Source organism: Nothoprocta perdicaria, unplaced genomic scaffold, assembly GCF_003342845.1.
Source record: "Nothoprocta perdicaria isolate Ctin4 unplaced genomic scaffold, notPer1 scaffold_66, whole genome shotgun sequence".
Taxonomy (NCBI): domain Eukaryota; kingdom Metazoa; phylum Chordata; class Aves; order Tinamiformes; family Tinamidae; genus Nothoprocta; species Nothoprocta perdicaria.
In genome coordinates, this window is record NW_020455932.1 from 3,675,163 (window position 1) to 3,691,808 (window position 16,646).

At 52.7% G+C, this 16,646-nt stretch overlaps 1 protein-coding gene across 1 annotated transcript in view; it reads left to right on the forward strand.

Moving 5' to 3' along the window:
• Positions 1-2,716: 2,716 nt before the first annotated feature.
• Positions 2,717-16,646, forward strand: part of MLXIPL (MLX interacting protein like) — a 24,102-nt gene continuing 10,172 nt past the window's right edge. The window contains exons 1-7 of the mRNA XM_026050232.1: positions 2,717-3,162; positions 11,826-11,932; positions 12,102-12,184; positions 12,426-12,515; positions 13,469-13,513; positions 13,828-14,026; positions 14,852-14,932. Of these exons, the coding sequence (XP_025906017.1) occupies positions 2,867-3,162; positions 11,826-11,932; positions 12,102-12,184; positions 12,426-12,515; positions 13,469-13,513; positions 13,828-14,026; positions 14,852-14,932 (901 nt within the window). The 5' untranslated portion in view covers positions 2,717-2,866. The remainder of the gene's footprint in view (positions 3,163-11,825; positions 11,933-12,101; positions 12,185-12,425; positions 12,516-13,468; positions 13,514-13,827; positions 14,027-14,851; positions 14,933-16,646) is intronic.

Consider the following 16,646-nt stretch of genomic DNA (forward strand, 5'->3'; position numbering starts at 1 on the left):
GTCTTTTTGAAAACTGTTTCAAAAACAGTTGATCCCATTACTATCATCTGCATACAAATGGTCTCCTTCCAAGAATCGTAACAAACTTCTGAGCCATGACTTCCTTCTGTAAAAGCAGTATCAACTCTTCCCCAATGGATGTTATATATCCATAAGCCTCCAATAATTCTATGTTTTTTACAGTTTCTACCAGCATGCTAGATGCAGGAAACAGAATTCAAACCCTGTAAATTCTTAGATTAGTGAATGATCCTTTTAAAAATCCAAACCATCTGTGCTGMTCTCCATTCCTTTGATAGCCAGCAGGCAGCCTGCTGTTAGCAATTCAAAAAAGTCCTAGTGGAGTTTGTTTATTATTCTCAGTAGATGACCTCTGATCCTGTAGATCTCCTATCTGCCGTATTTCAGATAGAAATATTAGCAGTTTCAGTCCTATTTCTTTTTTTAGGACTTCAGAGGATCCCCTGTTTTGGCAAACTAGACAGTGTGGTCTGTGCTCCTCTGAATGGCAYATCTCTGTCCCAGCACTGTTCTACCACCCTGGCACTGAGACTCTCTCCCTCTGCGCTCAGTTTGGAGATCATTTTAGAGAATCCCTATGTRCACTCTGATCTTTAATCTCCTGTACAACAGCTTATGTTCTGCCTTGGGAACTTTCTGTTAAATGGGTGCTCAGGACCACCGCTTCTTCTCAGCACCTTCTCAGAAACTGCGTTGTATCAACATGGCTCTAACCATTATCACACATATGGGCACCCATTTGACTAATAAGAAAATCCCTTAGCATTACAATTCAACCATTCCTTCATGGGATCTGTGCTTCCAGAGGGCTGTCACCTGTACGAGAGGATAAAGGAATAGCTGGGCAGGGAACATCCCTCTGGGGGATCCGTCACTCCCTTCCCAARCTACATGATCTTCTCCCCAGAGATTTACCTCTTCCTCTGCAGTACAAGTGCCTCTAGACTGGAGATGACTATTCTGTGATGTTCCTAAATACCTCTCTTACACATTCTTGGCCTCCCTTAGGTTTACCTGGAGACCAGATGATTTTTGCCAATAAACTGGAAAGCCTCCATTGTGCAACGTAGCTCTTGCACAGAGGAGTCCATGGGACTATGCTCCCAGATAGCCCTGGGAGCCCGGATATCTCTTATTTCTCCTGGGCTGCRTAATCCTTAAATTCCTAGGACACCCACATGCCCGCTATTGCCTTCAGATGTCTAAAGACAATACTTGCTAAATTACCTCTCTTTGGCATCTTGATAGGCYGCCTGAGATGAGCCTGTACGTTTGGAATGAATCACAAAGAAGAAAAAGTGAGTGACAAAGCAACACAGATCTGATTGGATAATGCAGAAATTATTCCTAAGTGACATTTTRACCAGTATTAATGCTTTTCAAATCAACTATTTGTGCATATTCTTCTTCTATATTTTAATAGKATGTTGGATGCTGCTCACTTGTTTGGAGCAGATACTGCACTACACATGATCTTAGTCAAAAGGCCAAAAAGCAATCTGTATCACACAAAGGCTGCTCAGCTCCAACCAGGATATAAAGCTTAGATGCCAGAGAGAGACTAATATTAGCCTTAAACCATTGTTTATCGCCTCTCTTCATTGGAGGCATCAAGTAGTTGTGCCTGGGTGCTATTCTAGGCCTGTATGSTTGTATCAGGTAGTGAATGGGGGGAGGACATTAACAGAAACTAKATAGAAAGTGATTTAGGCATTAAAATACCTCCCTCGTATCCCCCTGAAACTCTAGCCAACCAGGAGGTGCTTGTGGAGTGGGTAAATGTCTAGTTGGCATAGGATGAATGAGCCCTGACAACCATTCACGCTGCTTTACCAAAGATTGACTGCAACATTGCAGCTGTGGGCACCAAGGAGATGCACAAGCAGTTCATCATCCTCACTTGTGCAGAGGGAGGTGGCTGCCAAAGGGAGCCCGGCCTGCCTGCTTTCTTCAGGRCATTTTGAGATGAAGGGAATTGATTTTAAGGGCCAGGAGTCTGTAAGGTGCATCAGTTCCAATGAACCTCAACTCAGCATTGCCCTCAATGGATCTTGCAAGCTGTGTTTGCATCTCCTTTCTTGCTCAGAATGCTCTTCTCAGGGTAGACTTTTGCTTTGGCTGTTTCACAGCTTCACTGCACGGCTCAGTGGCTCAACAGGCTTTGTGCTGAGCTGGATGCCCGTTGCTATAATTTCACCTGTTTGTGTCTTTTAATCTATATTTGTTCCCTTGGAAGTGCGGGGAGATACATTAGGGCAGAGGTGCTAGGTAAATACCAAGTATTCCTCTCCCCTACGGGCGCTGGGAGCAGCTATTAAGCCTGGGTAAACAGAGAYGACTGCGCGCTCCGCCTGCCAGCAAATCCCACAGGCTGCGGAGGGTGGGACCCAGCAAAGCGCAGACCCTTCCTCCCCAGTCCCCCACCTTTACTGCGGAAATAAAAGGTGGAACAAACTGGGTGCTTGGTGAGAGCGGGGACTGCAGCACGGAGCTGGAGCGCCCGGCCGGGCTGCTGGCCCAGCTGCGTGGCCTGGCTGACGATGCACCATGGGCGGGATCACTGGGCCACCACTATAAATAGGACTCGCGGAGAGCTTCCTGACAAACCGAAAGCTTAAGCACTACCCGTGGAAGAGCGGGTGTCAGCCCAGACAGGGGTGGCACCAGGAAGCTCTAGCGAGGAGGTGTGGTGTTCATACATTATCCTGATGAGGATGATAGCACGTGCTCTAAACTAATGCAGCATCTCTAGGGCTCAGCAGCAAGCGGGATATGGACCACAGTGCCCAGGCAGGCTCATAAGKGCTTCCCTAGAGGTATCTGCTCCTGTAACAGGCACAGCGCGATGGCTGGAGCTCAGGGAGGACTCTCAGGATCCTTCCCAGAACACCAGGTTCGGCCAAGTCCAGACTCCGACTCTGACTCCGACTCCGAGGACCCAGCCACGGGCAGCACGGGAGCTGGCTCGGGCTTGCAGAACTCTTCTCAGGTCATACATAGTGGCCACTTCATGGTGTCATCTCCGCACAGCGACTTGCTACCTCGGCGGCGTCACCACCCCACTGAGCGTGAACCTGCTGATCCCCGGAGCATTGACCCGACCCTCACCCGGCTCTTCGAGTGCATGAGCCTGGAGTACAGGTGAGTCTGAGAGCCCTTGTCCAGCACATATTTTACCGAGACTTCCCTGGCTCTTTGAAAGCATGAGCCCAGTGTGCTGGGAATGCTGGGCGGTCTTGGCCAATGCACACTCTGAAAAATCTGTTGCTATTTGCAATCTGGCATCATMTTCTTGCCCAGTGGAGCTCCTAGAGAGGGTCCAGCGGAGAGCGACAAAGATGATTAAGGGAATGGAACATCTCTCGTATGAGGAGAGACTGAWTGAGYTGGGCATGTTCAGYCTGGAGAAGRGAAGGCTGAGATGGGATYCGATTAACACGTRTAAGTACATGAAGGGGGTATGTAGGGAGGAAGAGGCCAAGCTMTTCTCATTGGCGGCCAGTGATAGGACAAGAGGAAATGGGTATAAGCTGAAACACAGGAAGTTCCATCTCCATGTGAGGAGGAACTTCCTTACTGTGAGGGTGACAGAGCCCTAGAACAGGCTGCCCAGGGAGGTTGTGGAGACTCCTCTGGAGGTCTTCAAAACCCGCCTGAACGCCACCCTGTGCCACATGCTCTAGGTGTGCCTGCTTGAGCAGGAAGGTTGGACTAGATGATCTCTAGAGGTCCCTTCCAACCTTGAACATTCTGTGATTGGGTTGGGATGTGCATTCTGCTCTGGAAAGGCCATCCTGGGAGGTTCCAGGGAGAAACAGGTGGTGCTGGGGTGTGTGTCAGGGAGCAAGCTGAGAAGTTCCTCCTCTCTTAACATCTACCTTAACCAACCCTTCGCCTCCCCAGAAGATTTGTAGTTACTGCACTCAATTGCACCATCTTTATGGCCCCAAACCCTGCACACTCTGCAGAGTAGTAGTGACCCTGTGTCCAGCCAATACTAAATGTCACTACCAGTCTGAGGCAATCCAGCCCAGGAGTCTTGCCKTCTCTTTCTCAGCTCTATTTACACTTCCCAAGGTTGTTCCAGGGTGCAGAGAAGCACTCAATGGGTGGAGGACTTCAAGAGGTTTTGTCCAAGGCCTCATAAAAATTTTGTCTCCTTCCCTCCTGTATAGTCACATTCTCACACTGACTGCACTTTCCCCCACACAAATCATGTATAGACATCTCCCACAAGCCCAAGGAGATTGGGACCTGCTTTGTTTCACACGTAGCTCCTTCTCCGTGCCAACAGGAGGCTCCTCATCATGCCTTGGTCCATATTCTTGGACACAGCTCCCCTCTTTCATCAAGGCCTTAAGGTCTTGAGTTTTCTCAGGTCTAGCATCAGGGCAGCATACTGTACTTGTCCCAGTGCAAAACTGTCTGTACAGTTCCTCAAAACAGCCAGGTGAAGGTGCGGAATGATGGTGCCTATTGATAAACTGATAACCCGAAGTGTGGGGGGGAACACACACCAAAAAACAGCCTTGAAAAGTTGCTCAGCTCTTGGTCCCTTGCAGGTTTTCATTCAATTGCTTCAGCCATTCTTGGGGGGAGAGCTCCAAGTGACGAGTATGTGAGCAGTGCCACAGAATAGTGCCAGTGCTTCCAGCTGCTGGGACAACACTCCATGGGGTACTAGTTGCCACAAAATTGTGTGCTTTGGGTTCATAGCCATGCATCCAGATGCTAGACTGACTGTGATCTGCTCACAGTCAGTGAGACACAACTCTTCTCTATGGCACTGGTGAGGAGGCTGGTGCTACATAGGAATATGGTGAGCCTCAGCATGCGCAAGGCCCTCAGTGACCCAGCTGAGGGTAGTGCATCCTTCAGGAGCCTGACACTGTCAGGCACATCACCCCTAGGTGATATCACTTTAATGTTCTGCTTGAGTCTTGCTGCACTGGGCTAGAAGGGCAGACACTGTTCTGCTCAATCGTGTCCAAGCTCTTGAGTGATGAGACACACCACAGCCTCCATTGGGCCTAGACACATCAGCAAGAGGAAATCTAGCACCTGGGGTATCCCTAACTTCCAATGGTTCTCAGGCAGAGARGAAGGGAATATGGTTCAAGAGCTTTGGGTCTGGATGGGTGACATGTGCCAAAGTCTGGCCCTTACCCTGCACAWAGGACTCCATCCCACTAGATCTCTCTAATCTGCAGACTATTTTGGGGCTTAATTTCTCTCCTGCACAGAGGATGATGTTGTGCACAACTAACCTCAAGCCTAGCACCATGACAAACTGCAACCACAGCTGAACCATAGTTATCAGTGAAGGGGATTCCCACCAGCTGCAAAGCTCAGTGCCGCTACTGATGGCCATGCTGGAGGGGACAGGGTACTGGAGATGTCTCCTGGCTGTCTTGGTGCAAGGCAAGGTCTTGCTCAGAACCTTTGGGAGAAGTTCATTACCTGCCATGGAGCCAGGGTAGCTGCAGTCTTCAGGACCCATTCGGGCAGATTTTGACATCGGATATTCCCTATACTTTATAGCCATTTCATCCCTCTTCTGGAAGTGCTCTCATCCTCACACACTACTCTCCACCTCTCAGCTGTAACACTCTGCAGCTGTGTCAGCACCTTAGAAACAGGATTACAAGAAGCACTGATGAAGGTGTGATGCTGCCCTGGATGTGCCTCTCCACAACTGGGATCCGAATCTGGCTGCAGAYGGCTATAGAGCTGTGCTGGTCAGCTGCTCTTCAGCCATTTCTTTTCTCCCTTTGGAAGGGCACGACATCTTTGCCAACACATTTTTTTTTGTCAGACTGGCAAGTAGCAGTTGGATCAAGTTATCAGAGGAGAAAAATAGAGCTTAAGAGTATTTAGCTGACCTGCACCTTTAGTCTTAGCTGATTAGGCTCTTCTCTGCATGTTTGACGTTTTTCACCCTATTTCCAAGCTCCTGTTTCGGGGTACTGGTATGGCACACCACCTCAGCTGGAGTAACCAGTCACATATCCTCCAAGTTTTAGGGGCACATACACCCCAGAATCATTGCACCCAGTGATACTGTAATGTCTTAATGAAGCAGGCACTGTAGAAAGGTATTGGTGGGGAAGCATGTCTGGAGAATCTAATCCAAAACCTGTGCAAGATAGGACTAACTCCAAAGCCAGATCAGGTTGCTTGAGTCAGAAAGAGATGAAAGCTGGAGGCCCTATTCCCTCTCTGGTCCCTGTCCCAGGGTTGCCCCACTCTTCAGAATATTTCAGAATATTTCAGAATATTTCAGAATATTTCAGAATATTTCAGAATATTTAAGGTTGGAAGGGACCTCTACAGATCATCTAGTCCAACCTTCCTGCTCAAGCAGGCACACCTAGAGCATGTGGCACAGGGTGGCATCCAGGCGGGTTTTGAAGACCTCGAGAGTAGGAGACTCCACAACCTCCCTGGGCAAACCTCTTACTGAGAAGAGTGTTCTCTACAGCTCTAATCGGAATTTCCTATATTCTAGCTTGTACTCATTTTTTCTTGTTCATTCTTAGCACATCTTTGTGCTGTACATTTCTCGGATGGCTGAAGAGTCTAAGCTGATCGCCTCTTCATTTTCTTTTCTTTAGGTTGAACAAACCTATCTCCCTCAGCCTCTTTTTGTATGTCATGTTCACCTGTCTCCCATCCTCTTAATGGACTTTGCTGGAATTASTATGGTGTGTGGATATCTTGCATTATGGGAGGACAAATCTGGACATAACATCTAGACATGGCCTCAGCAGTGCTGAACAGAAGAAAAAGATCACTTCTTTTGACCTGCTGGCCAAACTCTGGCTGTTGCAGCATACCCATTCCATGTTGTCCAAAGCCTAGTTCTCCAACTTCCAAAGGCAAATGTACTAAACTCGCTCTAACCTATATCACAGCTTTAAYGACAGCAGCTGAACAGTTGTTCAGATCACTGTAACTCCTCCCCGCTCCAGCACTGCTCTGTGGCACTTCACAGCCTTTTATACCAGTCCTGTCTCAGTGTGAGCAATTGTCCTGAGAATCTCCTACCCAATTCTTCCCTTCTGTGCTTCCAGCCTTTCCTCACCTCCTTACTGGGAGACATTCCCTCCACATCAAGGCCTGTTTCTAGCAGTAATTTTTCTTCACTCAAAGAAAGGTAGTTCCCACTGCCATAGCAATTCCCAAAGCCTTCAAACCCATTTTGCAGGAYATTGCTCTCCTTCCAGGAGCTCTTCTGCCCAAGAGCTAATCATTCTCTGCCACACTCTCTTGCAATCTGCTATGCTTCTTGAATCCTTTCCTTAGACCACCATTTCTCATGGACTTCCCTACAGCACACTGCACATCCCCAGGTTCCCCCTAAAAAACTTACTCCATGTATTTGAACTTGTTTCAAGAACTGTTCACCATTTGGCCTTGGCACAGACTCCACATCTGAGCAAGCTCCTTTTCTTCAGTATCTCAGTGTGTCACTCCCCTTCCTCACAGAGCTGCTCTCCAAGGCTCACACTCATTCCCATCAGGTCCTTGTAATACCACTASAGGAAATCATTAGATGCCTAAGGAGTTCTGGAGAAATACACTCCCAAAGGGCACAGGTGGGAATTGCAAATCACAGACACATGTCATCCCATCTTGCCTATATCTTTAGACAAAAGTTCCTGCAATCGTTTCAAGAGGACATATTGGAATCACCTACTTGCCTCTCCGGTAAGAATCTAGAGTAGTGATTTAGCAATTAGGGACTAGGAAATAATACAATGTTAAGTTGGTCATCATGACACAATTTACATCTAGATGGGCTTTAATTATATACTTGCATGTCGATTCAGTATTAATTKATCCTTCTGGCAGGCTAAGGCATTCCTACACAAAGTAAAATTGCTGCTACAGGCTTTGCCATATTCTCTAATTGCTTCTCAAATTCACAACACATTAAACATCTATACACGGGGAMAGACAGCACTCAGCATCATCATGGGCAGAAACCCAGCGACAATCACACTAAGCTGTCCTCACCCCCTCTTCCTTCTCATGATCAGATTGCCCTTGCCTGGGCGATCCAGGGAAATGATGCAGCCTCAAATCACCAGCACGTGCCTGTATGGAGTGTGCATTACTGTCAGCTAGTTCAGACTGGCCGAAAGTGACCTGCACAGACTTGACCATCTCGTGGGTTTGTTGGCTCTCATTCCTTCCTTCGATGAGACTTGGTCGGACTTTGGTCTGGTCTGACCAAGACCAAAGCCTGTCTCATCTGCCCTCACTGCAAGGAAGTAGGGCGCTGGACACAGCTGGACTGTGGATCTCAGTGGGCTGTGAACTGACTGCATAACATGCRCCTTTGCAGAGGAGAGGAGGGAATGGCAGGGTGAAACCAGGTGAGGACAGTCCATGCGCATTGCTCTGAGGGTGTGCTGTGCTTTGCAGTGAGGAGACACATGAGTTTTCTCTGTCATGCCCTGAGGATTTGGGGTCTGTTCATATCCAGATGCTGTGGAAAGCAGCTGCACTTCTGTGCGAGTCTCCTCCCACATGAATGCAGAGTGGGAACCTACCCCTGGAGATCATCAGAATAAATGGTGGTTAGGCCTTGTGGAGATACTGCTAGCTTGACTTGCAGATACCCAGATTCCCAGACAACTATTTGCAAGAGGATTTAGGTGGTTCCTCTTCTCCTCGGGAGCATTTCACGCTCTCTGTGCCCTCGGGTAAATGGCTGCTGAGGACGCAGGAGCTGTGAGGACATGGGCTCCGCTGTGCAGGAGCACCCAGAGCTGATCCCGCATGAAGTCCCTTAATGCCTTGGTCACAACGTTCCCCCAAATTACCCCAGCTACTCCCATGCCAAGCTCCACTGCAGCGCCTGCCAGTGCTGTGCTTGTCCCTTCCACAAAAGGACACAGTAAACAGTAGAGCTGGCGGAACATTTTTTTTTCCATCAATAAGAACACCAAAGGAAAGAGTTCATTCAAATAGTAAGGGCATATTTCATGACAAAGTTGGATTTGAACATCAATGATCTCTTTTTTTTTTTTTTTTTTTTTGCTTTTCTGGCATTGTTCCAGAAAATGGTGTTTGCATTTTTTAACTTTCTGTTCCAGATTTTGGACTTAAAATGCAAAACTAAAAATCAAGGGAGAAAAAGAGAATAGGCCACGTGTGTGCCGGGGCCTGAGAATCGCGCCGCGGCCTGCAGCCCATGGGAGAGGTGGCCCCCGGCCCTGGCCGTCAGTGTGGGCGCCGGCGACTGCCTCCGTGATCGCCCTTGCGGCACAGCGCGGGCTCGGGCCCTCTCCTGGGAAATTATTTCAGGCAAGGGTGGAGCCATTTTAAAGGCAAATTGGGGAGCAAAGATCAGCCTGATAAGCTGAAAACCCAAAGGGATCGTTAACGGGAGAAGATGGCGGCCATGCAGGCTCCAAGGCATCTCCCCGCTGCCTCCCTGTGCCCGCGGGCGGCTCCGCAGCCATGGCCCGGCCTGAGGCGCCTGGCCTGGCACTGGGGCTCCATGCTGGGGCTCAGGCCGTGCTTTAAGCTAGCTGACGGGCACAAGGCACCCTTAGCATGGAGAGTAGCTGGGTAGCCTTGACCGGCAGGCTTTGGCCGCGCGCCCAGGGAGCCCAGCGCTCCCATTGGCTCCTGTGCTTGGCACCGCGCGCTGTTTGCCTTGTGCCACGGCGAAGGTTCAAACTCCCCGGTGATAGCAGAGTGGCCGGTGCGTAGCCAAGTCCTTAACTCTCTGTAGGCTGGAGCGGCAGGGACGTGGCACCCTTCCCCAAGCCCCCCAGGACCGCCTGTGTGGGGAAGGCCTCCCCGGCCCTGGCCTTCAGCTGCTCCTGCCTCTTCCTCAGCGGGGATTGGGGCTTGTCCCACTGGGTGCAGGACGCCCCGCTCCACGTGCGAAGGAGCCTGCAGCAGAGCCGCGGCAGCACCGCCGTTGGCTCCCTCGTGCAGGGGTGCAGTGGGCCTGGGGCTGCGTGAGCGGCCGGCGGCCTTGGCTCTCCTGGGGGGCACTGGCCCCTTCCCCCTCAGCGGGTGAGAGCACCTGCTCCCCAGCATGGTCCTCCAGAGCCGGGAGGCACGTGCAGCCCCAGCAGGGTGAGATGGCAGAGCTCTCCTCACCTCTCTGCCTCCTGCTCCCTGCCCAGCACCCTTCCCTCCAGCGACCAGGGTCTTTCTGCAGAGAGTGGCAAAGATGGCACGCTGCCTGGCACCGCGGAGCAGAACACGAGGGACTTGGGGGCTCCAGCCATAGCCCCAGGCAGTTAACAGTCCCGGAGCGGCTCCCGAGGGAAGTGCTGGCCCTGCTTGTGTGCCCCTGCTCTGCTGCAGGGCATTCCTTGCAGAGCTCCTCAGGGGGACATCCTCGCTGCACACTGCCTCCGGGCTGTGCAGGGAGCAGCTGAGCCGATGCTGGCAGAGGAAAAATACAGCATCCTAATGCTCAGCCCAGGCTCCACCTTTTCTCCTCTCTGAGTGCAGAGGGAATCAAGCAACTCCTGTGACTATAAGGAAAAAACTTCTGGCACAAGGAAGAAGTGCTGTTGTGGCCTTACCCATGCTTTGTGCTCTGTAGGCTTGTGCTGGCAGTCTGGAGTTGTGTCAAGCTTCTGGAACAGCATCTCTCATGGAGATAATGCTGTCCTGCTCCCAGCTTGCTCTCTAAAGGTCCTTCCGTTGCACCAGCGAGTGAAATCAAGATCAGCCCCTCCAGAGGACAGATCCTGGAGAGTGCGAGAGCACTGCTGGGCTTACACAGAGAGGGAGAAAAACTTGAAACCAATAACACAAGGGAGAATGCCCAGGATGGTGCCAGGGAGGCTGGTTGGGATGACAAGTGYTACATGGCAAGGCAGAGGGACCCCAGTTTCCTCTGCTGAGCTCCTCGAGCAGAAGGACCCTTGGGAGCCCTCYGTGCAGTGCTGCTGCCTGCACGTGCGGGTGACGTCTCTTGGCTAGGTGGAAATGAGTGCCATGGCTGGATTAGTGAAATGAGGCTTCCAGCACTGCCTGCTCCATTAGGGAAATCAGTACCACCACAACAAGCTGTAAAACAAACACTGCTGCCTCCCGGAGCCTGGAAACGAGGAAGGAGGGAGCAGGGCCTGGGTCAGTGGGACTGGGGATGGGCCTGCTCACTGCTGAGGGAGCAGGCTTGGCACGGAGTGCACAGGTTCTTTGGGGCAGACGTTGGCATCTGTTAATGCTCTCAGGCTTGTCATCTGGCCACTCAGCTGAAGGGCCGCCTTTCCAAGTCTTGCCCAGAGTTAGGAGTGTCTGCCCAAGTGGCACGATGTGGCAAGCACCACAACAGGACACGATGCTGGTGTCAAGAGCCACAACAGGACACAATGCTGGTGTCAAGAGCCACAACAGGACATGATGCTGGTGTCTTGGATGGCTTGGTGAATTCCCTCTGACCCCAGCCGGTGCCACAATGTAGCTGGTCCTCAATGGAGGCTGCAGACTCTCTCCCTGCCACCAGCTGCATCTCAAGTTTCAATGAATTAATTCTTCCATAGGTTGTGTTTTAATCTCAAGGGCTTGGGAAGCCGCTTGTGAGTTTGCRAAGCTTCCCATTTACATTTGTGCTTCTCTTAAAGATTAAAAAAGAGCTCAGGATTACTCCCAGATTCAGTATTTGACTGAGCTGTGCTGTCCAGCCACATGTGCTTTAGACTTACCACCTCCATGGAGGCCTGGGACTGCCTCAAGGCACAGTAAGTCCATCCTCAGGAGGCCTCTCACCAGGAAGGCCCTGGGATGATGCTCCTCAGCCTCTCCTTTGCTTGATATTTTAGTGGGAAGCTGGTGTCTCCAAAGTGGAAGAATTTCAAGGGGCTGCRGCTGCTTTGCCGGGATAAAATCCGTCTCAACAATGCTATCTGGAGAGCGTGGTACATCCACTGTGAGTATGTAGTGCCAGCGCCTGGGGCTTTCCTCCTACTGCATCTTGGGTGATGCTGCGTGGGCAAGGGGGCCAGGGGCTGGGCAGGGGAGCTCTATATGCCCAGGCCTCCTTCCCTGAGCAGACAGGGAGTTGGGAGTAAAATCTGACTGTGTTTTCCCCTTGGCAGATGTGGAAAGGAGGAAGAATCCCATATGTGGCTTTGTCACTCCCCTGGAGGGATCAGAGGCTGATGAGCACCGAAAACCAGAGGTAGCTTAAGGGCCTTGTGAGTCTGAGTGCATGGGTGAGGGCTGAGGCCAGCACAGGTGGCAGAGCTGCCTAGTTCCCAGCATTTGCCAGGGAACGTGTTTCCAAAGTGGCACGAGGGAATGGGCCGTGGCTGTAAGCTCATGGCCRGGAGCAGGTTGGTGGGATGGCAATGGCGCTGTGCTGCTGGCCGGGCCCGGGATGCCGCATAGCTGTGACCCTGCTGTCACCCTGCTTCCGCCAGGCCGTCGTCCTTGAGGGCAACTACTGGAAGCGCCGCATCGAGGTGGTGATGAGGGAGTACCACAAGTGGAGGATATACTACAAGAAGCGGGTAAGCGGCGCTGTCCCCGCTTCTTGTCTTCTCCGTGGCAGCAGCAGTGGTGTGAGGGACACCTGGTGACATGGCAGACACACGTACGAGGAGCTCGCTGAACTGGAACTGGCCAGGAGGGTTCCCGGCTGCTGCGGGAGGCAGAGACTGGCCCCTCACAGGGCCCTGGCACAGTGAGAGCGCTGCGAGGCCCCAGCCTCAGCAGAGGCTGCGATGTACAGTCTAGGGATCTGACCGAGGATGACCCAGCCGTGCCTGTGGCATGATCCGGAGCCAGGGTTTGCCAGGCTGCCGTTGGCAGCGCACCCACAGTGCACGTGCTGGGGTGGGATGAGCGGGGCCACGGCTCGCCCGTGGCTTACCTGCTGGGCTGGGATTTGCTGGCACCCGCGGTTCACTCCTAGCTCATCCTGCCAGCACGTGCTGCGGGGCAGGCCCAGGCTGGCCCAGCGTGACCCCAYGCAGGTGCCCGCTTGCCAGGCCTGCCATCTAGCGGTCGCATGAACAGCTCGGTGGCCCTTGGCCACTGGCCACGCGGGGTGGAGCGTGATGCCAGCCGCCTCCCTGGGCCTGATAAAGCCCAGGGTGCTATGAGCTAGGTCAGGGTGCTGGCAGCTTCCACATCGCGAGCACCACTGCGCTGGGCTCCCACCGGTGCAGCCGCAGCTTGGCTGTTGGCATCACAGGGAAAGGGCTGGGCCCTGTAAAGTAAAGGCAGATGTGAACTCATGGTGGCCTCAGCCAGGTCCTAGAGCGGGCAGTGCGTGCTGGCCTCCACTCTCAATGTAGGTGGGTGACCAAGGGGCATGAGGGCAGGGTCCAAGMTCTGTTCTGCAGAGCTCCCCAAAACCCCCTGTCCTGAGCCCTGCTACCGCCCGCCCTGCCCCTAGTCCTGCCCGGCAGCTGGGAGTGCCAGCCCCACACAGGGGTAACACGCTGTGTTTGCTTTGCAGCTCCGAAAGTCCAGCCGGGAGGGTGAGCTCTCCAGCCCAAAGCGGGTGAGTCCCCTGGGAAGGGCTCRGTGGAGGGGGGAGAATGGGCACAGTCTGGATGCCTATGATGGAAAGTTTGGGAGAAGGGAGGACCAAAACTCCAGGGTATAAAATCCCTCTATGGTTATGGGGGCCCACTGAGAGAAGCACTTTGAATGCCAAGTTCTCCATTCCAAGAGGAGAAACACATGAGTCCTGAAGTTCTGGCTTATAAATACATCAAGGAGCACAGAAGCCACCCAGAGAGAGAAGGCAGGGAGCATGGAATGGGCCCTTTCACATGCTCAGATCCCACTGGGCTCCTTTTCTATCTCATGCAGGATGAGGATGTCTGGAGGCCAACAGAAAAATGGTGCAACCAGCTATTCTGCAATGTGGTGCCCATGCTGCTTGGGGATGAGGAAGAGGACCCTGGGGGTAGGCAGCACTTCGACTTGGATAGCTTCCTCTCAGACATCTCTGACACCCTCTTCACCATGACACAGACGCCTAGTGCCCACCAGGAGCTCCCAGAGGATGGTAGGTGCCCCATCTGTGCTCTTACCTGAGGTGGAAGATAAGGTCCAGGCAGACGGCATACTCCATTACAGACATTGCTTCCTCTTGGCTTACCCTCTGAGAAATTACTGTCCGTGTCCTTTGGACATGAGTCCTTGGAGCCCCTTTGCAGAGATCAGCGCCTGGACACCCTTTCTAGCTGGGACAGGAAACAGGGATGCTCTTGCCCTGCAAAAATGGAGCAAGAAGCTGCCGGTAGCTCTTTACCGGTCAGCCTGAAGGCTTTCCCCTGGAAGCTGGGGTGTGGTGCCGAGGGCAGTGTTTAATAGCAGTTATTCAGCCCAGGGGAGGAGCCAGGTGAGTCTGCCCACTTCCTCACCTCAGCAGAGGCCTGCRCGGCTGGCCACAGGAAGCACCTTGCTGTGCCAGACCCCCAGGACATCTCTGCAAGACCTGGGCAACAAGCAGGCGGATCCTGCTTGCCATAACCTCTATTTGTTGCCTCTTCCTGGCCTAGCTGGAAGGGTTCCTCTGCATCAGGCATTCCCATGATCCCAGAGTGGTCCTGTGCCAGGATCTCCTGCTCTGGGTGGTTCTTGGGCCCTCGATGAAGGCTCAGAGGTGCTGAGAGACAGGATGCTGGGGACTGGATGGCTCTAGAGGTTGGGACTCTCCATGGTGGGCACCTTCTCCCCTGCCCTTGTGCTGCTGGGAGGCAGGGTGCTGTAACAGGGTGTGATGCTAAGATGCCCAGGAAGGTAGTGGCAATAACACATGCATGTGAGAGGAGGGGTCYGTATAAGTACAGTGATCAGGCCTCAAAGCTGCAGCTCTGCCCTCTTCCAGCTTATACTGGGAATGCTGATATGATCCATCCGGACTTGGCCCCCCTGCAACCCAGCCTGGATGATATCATGGAGATCTCAGGTAGGAACCAGCCTGGATGCCGGTGTAGGGTCCCATCTGCAGACAGCAGATAGCGTGGGCCACATGTTGCACTGTAGGGCAGGGGCTCTGCTTATACCTGGCTGTGACCAGGTCAGAGCTATGGAAGGTCAGGATGGGCCTGGACAGAAGCTGTGGAAGGGAATTTCTGCAAACAGAGGCTCTTTCCAGGAGTGTGAAATCACCTGGGTTTGCCTGCAGACACAGGAAGAACAACTGTCCCCGCAAGAAAGAGGAAACCCCTAGAGAGAGCAGGTTCTGTGCTGCCATGTCCTCTCTCCTCGTAGCGCACCCCTGCACGATGCTGACCGATCCCAGCCAGCAGGCAACCCAGGGGTCGTGCTGGCCAGTGCTACATCCCTTGGATGACAAGGCACTGCCAATACCAGCCTGGTCACAGGAAAGGARTCTGAAACTGGTTTCAAAGCAGGCTGAGAAGGAGTCAGGGAAGCAGCATCTTCCTGTGGGGTGGCCATCCCCTCTGCCTTGCAGTCTCCTCAGAGCCTGCACTGAGACTGGGGCTGGTGCAGAGATTGCTGGGCATGAAGGGAGAATGCAGAGAAAACAGAGGAGAACATCACGAGCAACAGGAATACCACAGAGAAGGAGAGCTGGAAATGGTGGAGGATAGAAGAGCAGATATCAGCACCACTCTGTGTGATCATGTTGGTCTTCAGCTGCCCATGGATCTCCTGGTGGCAGCGGCRGGATACAGATTGCAATGTTCTTCCAGTTCCCATGTCCTCTCATGCAAAGCCAGCCCTCATGTGTCCACTGTAGCTACACCGTGTCCATAACTCCTGGTGAATCAGCCAGGATGCATCCCGGTCTTGGCTGTGCTGTGCAGTGCCCTGGTGGATTGTGCCAGGGCCAGGCACCACTGACACGTCTTGCATCAAGGAYGAGCTCTTCTGCCTTTGAATGTACAGGAGTTGGTGGCCTGGGGACACTTTGCAGAGGAGCAGCAGATCTGACCTGCCAGACTGGTTCTCCTGGGGAACCAGCAGCTTCAGTGTCCCGAGCTCTTGTCCAAGCTCTGTGCTTCTCTGAGCGCCCTGTTAGCTGAGCCTTGCCAGGCTCCATTTCCCACTTCCCTCTGCTGAAGGAAATGAGTGTTCTTGCACCATACAGCTCCAAGATGATGCAAGACCAGATGCTGAGAAGGGGGCCGGTGAAGAGCCTTATGTGTCAGGCCAGGTGAAGGATGCTCTCTGCCAGCCTCTGGGAGGATTTGGTAGGAAGGCTGTCACCACCGTGTCCCAGCTCATTCCCTCCAGAGATTGTAGTGGGGCAAGCCTTGCTAGGGGGACAGGATCTGTTCCCACCACTGGCCCTTTCCACTCTGTCTCCAGATGCTCCTCATGAGCAACAGTAACTGGGAGAAGAGATAACTTCAAATGAGACAGAACAATATTTCAGAGATCTCCCTTTCTCAGGAAGGCCCCTCATGGCACTGGGAAGTTGCTCTAGTGCTCTTCCAAGCAGTGTCACATAGCAGCGGATGGGCATTACGGTGTTTCCACGAGCAGCAAAATCATCTGCAGGGCTACGTTTTGGACTAGGGTGTTTCCTGGGAACAGGGTGGGTCTCCTCGCAAGCTGCTAAATTGCAGGAAAGCCTCCCTTCTCTTTTCTGCCCCTGCTCTGAGTTTGGGGGTTCACGGGTCCAAGGAGGGTCCTGAGACCAGCTGGGCCGG